General features: G+C 39.3%; 1 protein-coding gene across 1 annotated transcript in view; it reads right to left on the bottom strand.

Moving 5' to 3' along the window:
• The window catches only part of CTR9 (CTR9 homolog, Paf1/RNA polymerase II complex component), a 35,869-nt gene that overhangs the window by 7,298 nt on the left and 22,184 nt on the right, over positions 1-6,387 (bottom strand). Inside the window, exons 14-20 of the mRNA XM_012803629.2 lie at positions 6,065-6,250; positions 5,893-5,980; positions 5,286-5,434; positions 3,049-3,165; positions 2,743-2,888; positions 777-848; positions 141-276 (exon numbers count right to left, since the gene is read on the bottom strand). Of these exons, the coding sequence (XP_012659083.2) occupies positions 141-276; positions 777-848; positions 2,743-2,888; positions 3,049-3,165; positions 5,286-5,434; positions 5,893-5,980; positions 6,065-6,250 (894 nt within the window). The remainder of the gene's footprint in view (positions 1-140; positions 277-776; positions 849-2,742; positions 2,889-3,048; positions 3,166-5,285; positions 5,435-5,892; positions 5,981-6,064; positions 6,251-6,387) is intronic.

The raw sequence follows: 6,387 nt of genomic DNA, 5'->3' as shown, positions 1-6,387 counted from the left end.
CGCCCGGCTATTTTTTTTTTTTTTTGGTTGCAGCCGTCATTGTTGTTTGGCAGGTCCGGGCTGGGGATTCGAACCCGCCACCTTAGGTGTACGTGACTGGCGCCTTAGCCGGTTGAGCTATAGGCGCCGAGCCCAGATACCTGTTCTTTAAGAAGTTTTTGCCGTAAGAGTTCTTTTTCTTGCTCTTGCTTGGCTCGCAGCTCCCGCTCTTCTTCATCTTGTTTGCGTGCCCGGGCCACGTGGTACTGGGCCTGGCTCAGTAAGTCAGAGCATTGCCTAGAACATTTCAGATTTAAAGAAATATGAATGCAGCTAGCACACTTTGTTCAAAAATGCAGAGTATGTGTACTCCTTGCACAATTGAGAAATTTGAAGGACTATTAACTGATAACTATAACTGATAACTATTAACTGATAATTTATAAAATCACTTTAGTTTATCATAATCCAATACTGTCAATTATATTCAGTTTCCAAGCTATAAATATCCTCCCAAAGATCTGCAACATTATCTTCACATATGACGCAGAGTCAGGAATTATATCTTGACTCAGTGACAAGGCTAACATTAGTGAAATACAAAAGTATTTTCCCCATAACCTACATACTTGTACTAAGTTAATTTTGCCAAATTCCCAGACAAGAAAAAAAGAAAGCCTTGGTACAGGTTAAAGAGCCCCTTGTGAAAGGCCAACCTCTGCTCACTACTGTGTCAGTCTCCCAGCCCAAACTGATATCACCACCTCAAAGTCACTTTCCATAAATAGTAACATTACCTGGCTTCTGTAGCAGCAAGCGCCAAATCAAATCTCATTTTATCTCCCACTTTACTCAAGTAACTGAAGTATCTAAATGGAATGAGAAAATAAACTACTTCAAAAAAATTCTAATGAAACAAGGCCTTTTAGATTTTTAATCTGTTCTATAAAGTCTGAGAAAAGGTTTACAGATTGACTTACATGAATTTACTTAACGGGTAAGGGCTACCATTTCAATAGTAAGATTGTAAATGTAACTAATTTTTAAAAAGATACTCATCAATATGACACTCTGTATTTTTTTTTTTTTTTGCAGTGTTTGGCCGGGGCTGGGTTTGAACCTGCCACCTCTGGCATATGGGGCTGGCGCCCTACTCCTTTGAGCCACAGGTGCCACCTAACACTCTGTATTTTTAATAAAAGATAAATTCATCAAGATACTCAAAATTGTATTTATTATTATCAGTAAATTCACAAATAACAAAAAAATAAATTAAAGCAATAAACATTTACTAGATACTAAATTTACCAAATACAGCAGGATGGAGTTAGGGGGCTCAGGCCATAAAAACACTTAATTTACCAGGCAAGGCCAAAATATCAGACAACAAAATTCAAATAAGGTTGGACAAAACTTGAAGAAATGTTATGTTTTAATTTCACTACATTGAATTACCAAATAAATACCATAAGGCTAAATAAATTTTGAGCTGTGCTATGTAAGCCTATTAAGCAATACTTAAGAGGTAAGACTTTAAGCCTACTTCAATGAAAATCAACATCCGATAAACAGACATGTGTGTAAAAATGAAAATTAATATAAATGGAGTCCAAACATTTCACAAGTGTAAAATGCTGAGTCTTATTATTATTAGAGTGATGAAAAATCTGGAAGGGAGAAAGTGTTTGGGGGGAGAAGGGAGGCATTTGATGGGATCTTGACTAATGTGCATAATGCAAGGGTATATCTCTAAACAACTAAGAGTAGATTGTAAATGTCTTACCATAAAAAAATAAGTAAGGGAGGTGATGGTTATGTTAATCAGTTTGATTTAAGCATTCTATATTGTATATCAAACCATCATATTGTACCCCATAAATGTATACAGTTATGATTTAATAAAAAAAGCAAAAAAGAAAAACCTAGGACAAGGTTGCAAAGCTAGCCACCAGTTCTAGGGGGCAGGCCATATGATACAAATCTAGTGGATGCTGGCTACAGTTTGGAGCCACCTGGTGGAAGTAGCTGTTTGCTTTGGCTTAAATATCACTGGAATGTTTCTAAATGGTTATCTTTTGAGGGAAGTGATTTTCTGCATCTTCAGATAAATGGCTTTTAAAGAAACAAAAGCATTTGTTTACTTTTTAGAGACAAGATCTCACTGTCACCCAGGCTGGAGTGGTGGGGCACCATCATAGCTCACTGTAACCTCAAACTCCTGGGTTTATGCAATCCTCCTATTTCAGCCTCTTGAGTAGCAGGGACTATAGGTGTGCACCACCATGCCCAGCTAATGTTTCTTACTTTTTGTAGAGACAAGGTCTCACTATGTTGCCCAGACTAGTCTCAAATTCCTGGCCTTGAGTGATCCTCTTATCTCAGCCTCCTGAAGTACTGGCATTCCACAGCATTATTCCTGGCTGAAACAAAGCATTTCAAAGGTTGTTTCTGGCCTGTGCAGTGGCTCATGCCTATAATCCTAGCATTCTGAGAGACTGAGACAGAGAAATGTTTGAGCTCAGGAGTTGGAGACCAACATGAGCAAGAGTGAGATCTTGTCTCTAGTGAATTAAAATAACTACTGGGCGGTGTGGTGGGCATATTTAGTCCCCAGCTACTCAAGAGGCAGAGGCAAGAGGATCACTTGAGCCCAAAAATTTGAGTTGCTGTGAGCAGTGATGCCACAGCACTACACTCAGGGTGACAGAGTGAGACTTTATGTCAAGAAAAAAAAAAAAAAGCTTGTTTCTACAAAATCTTTACCTATGTGCAAGCTCCAGTTCTTTGACAGCATTAAGTACTTCCTTCAGATTACTTTTTTCATCTTTCAGGACAGAGGTAGCTAATCTTTGCAGGACCAAAGCCACATTAAACATAAGAACTGTATCACTAGGTGCCACATGTCTAGCCTGCAAATAAAACACAAAGCAAATGTTCCATATGGCCAAATGGTCTGATAAGAATTTTAGTCAACAGTGTTAGTAGTTATATGGACATGCATAAAAAGGAGGTTAAAAGCACAATGCAGCACAGAAATAGATGGGACTAACAGTGAGTTCTCCCTGTTACCTTCAGCAGAGTCTGTTTGCATTCCTGTAACTTGCCACACTTGAAGAGGGCCCGGGCCAAATAAAGCACAACTTCAGTGTTTTGGTGCTTATAGAACTTCCTGAGGCAGTTTTCATACTACAAAATAAATAAATAAATAAATACAAAATAAAGAAAAGAAAAAAGATATAAGAGAGATTAAATTATTTCAAAATTTTAAACAATTTTAGAGCATGGAAAAGGGTATTTTTATCCTTTCAATGGTTAATTTCAGAGACAAATTTGAGAAATAATTTTTGACACTTATACAAATGTCAAATACATTTTTATTTTTATTATTTTTTTTTTTGGTCGGGGCTGGGTTTGAACCTGCCACCTCCAGCATATGGGGCTGGCGCCCTACCCTTTTGAGTCACAGGTGCTGCCTGAGAATACATTTTTACAACAGAAAAATCTGATTGATTAGAAAATTTTACCAACACTGAAAGAAAGGGTGAACAGATTGAAAAGCTTATTTCGTATCTTCAGCAATACACCCTAGAATCAGCTACTGTGCACGTATTTGAAGTCAGACATCTGGCTCCTTTGGGTTACACTCTCTAGCATCTTATATTAAGGTTGGTGGAACCTATTGGCAATGAGAAGTCTTAAAGTTCTGGTTATTAACTTCTTGGTAAAAACCAATACAAAACCAGGGTTGTTTAACATGAACATAGCATTTTTGACCATGGAATACATTTTGTCATAGGTAAGATCTTTTTCATGGAAAATGGCAAGACAGTTTTCCCTTGAATACCCCTAGTTATTTGTTTGTATTTATAAATGGCAACAATGTCCTGCAGACCAGGAAGGTCAACCTCAAAAAGAAAAAAAAAATAAATAATCTCTGAGGCTACTATATGCTATCTGGCTGGGTTCGGTGCGTACCCATGACTAGCATCTTTCCAATATTCTGAATACTGATACTAACCCATTCTTTCCAGAAAAAGGTAAACCACTTCCCAGGTCTTTCTCTGGCTATAATATTCCCATGGAGCCCAAGGGAATATTTTTTTTTTTTGAGACAGAGCCTCAAGCTATCCCCCTGGGTAGAGTGCCATGGCATCACAGCTCACAGCAACCTCCAACTCCTGGGCTCAAGCAAGTCTCCTGCCTCAGCCTTCCAAGTAGCTGGGACTATAGGCACCCGCCACAACGCCTGGCCATTTTTTGGTTGCAGCCATCATTGTTGTTTGGTGGGCCCGGGCTGGAGATTCGAACCCGCCACCTTAGGTGTATGTGGCTGGCGCCTTAGCCGCTTGAGCCACAGGCGCCGAGCCAACCTTTTTACTTTTTAATGTTATAGATTCTCTGTATGACTTTTATTTTAAGTTGAAGCACTCAACAAATATGATCAGTATAACAAAATTCTACAGTCATGAAAAATTATCCCCATGGAATTTTTCTTAAGTAAGTCATTCAACCTTTCTGAAACTCAGTTTCAAAAGCTAGATGAACAAACAAATATTCAATCAAACTATTTACTGGGTATTAACAATTATGCTAGGCATGTGTAGTGTCAAGTACTTTTCATAAGCTGGGCATAGTGGCTCACGCCTATAATCCTAACACTCTGGGAGGTCGATGTGGGTGGACTGCCTGAGCTCACGGGTTTGAGACCAGCCTGAGCTCCGGCAGTCCACCCACATCGGCCTCCTAGAGCAAGACCCTGTTTTTAAAAAACAGCCAGGCGTTATGGCGAGTACCTGTAGTTCCAGCTACTTGGGAGGCTTGAGCCCAACAGTGAGGTTGCTGTGAGCTGTGTCGCCATAGCACTCTATCAACGGCAACAAAGTGAGACTGTCTCAAAAAAAAAGTGGGCGGCACCTATAGCTCAAAGGAGTAGGGTGCTGATCCCATATACCGAGGTGGCGAGTTCAAACCCAGCCCTGGCCAAAAAAAAAAAAAAAAAGTACTGTTCATACTGGATCCTCACCAAATTCTATGAGGTTAAGGTATAATTATCTCCATTTTCCAGATGAGGAAACTACTCAGAGAGGATGTCTTTTGCCTAAGACATACAATTAGTGGTGGAGCCGGGACTCGAATCTCCGTCTGGACACCACAGCCTGGCCTTAACATTCTACAGTTATAAATCTCAAACAAACACAGTATTGCAAGAGACAATATGCAGCTCCCCAACAGGTCCAGAACAGTTAAGCAAACATCTGCTCAATAATAAACATGATATAAAAGTATCTTGAAAGACAAGTCATTACCATTTGAACGGCACTGATATACTGCTTTTGCTCCACATAGATGTGTGCTAAGTTCAACCACACATCACTGATATCTGCTGTTGCTTCTCTTACTTGGGCAAATACATCACGAGCTTCACGAAAATATCCTTTGTGGGCCAAAACAGCTCCTAAGGGTATATAAAAAGGTTCACCTTTAAGAATTTTCTAAGGTCAGGCATGGTAGCTCATGCTTGTAATCCTAGCACTCTGGGAAGAGTGGATTGCCTGAGCTCAGGAGTTCGAGACCAGCCTGAGCAAGAGTGAGACCCTGTCTTAAAAAAAATAAAAAAGCTGGACATTGTGGCAGGCACAGATACTTGGGAGGCTGAGTCAAGAGAATTGCTTGAGCCCAAGAGTTTGAGGTTGCTGTGAGCTATGTGATGCCACAGCACTCTACTGAAGGTAACAAAGGGAGACTCTGGCTCAAAAAAAAAAAGAATTTTCTAACTGTAGCCAGAAAAATAACTAAAAGTCCTATTTTAAAGCAACTACATTTATTATATTTGGAGAAAAATTCAATCTATAAACATTCCTCCAAAAGTATTCATTTCACAACTCATTATGGGTACTGAAGTTGTATAATCACCTATGCCATTAGCAGCATACAGATTCTTTGCATCATTTCTGAGTACTTGTTTGTAGATGGCCAGAGCACGATCTTGATGACGCTTTTCCTATAAAAGGAAACAAGCTTTATTAAAAAAAAATCCAAACAAGAACGCAGAGTATCAGTTTTATTTAAAAAGAAAAAGAGATACCTTTTCTCTGTCTCGGGTGGGCTGATGCAAAGTTTGGAGCCACACGTTGCCAAGAGCTAGCATAGAATACGTGTCACTCTGTGTGGATGGCTGTTTTAAGATCCTCTCAAACTTCTTCTGGCCTGGACCCCATTCTTGTTTTGCCAAATGAAGATTACCAATCAAAGACCAAGCATCTGGATGATCCTGAAAGACGTATAAAAGGAGCAAAATCTATAATTTAGATTGGGGAGATCAATCCAATCAGCTTTCCATAATAGCTGATTACTGAACAGGTGGGCTACAGTACAATAGTTATTTTCTTTTCTTTCTTTTTTTTTTTT

The sequence above is a fragment of the Otolemur garnettii genome, unplaced genomic scaffold (genome assembly GCF_000181295.1).
Source record: "Otolemur garnettii isolate 467f Iridium unplaced genomic scaffold, OtoGar3 scaffold00001, whole genome shotgun sequence".
Taxonomy (NCBI): domain Eukaryota; kingdom Metazoa; phylum Chordata; class Mammalia; order Primates; family Galagidae; genus Otolemur; species Otolemur garnettii.
The sequence above is the reverse complement of the archived record's forward strand: the minus strand, read 5'-3'. Positions and strand labels throughout refer to the sequence as shown.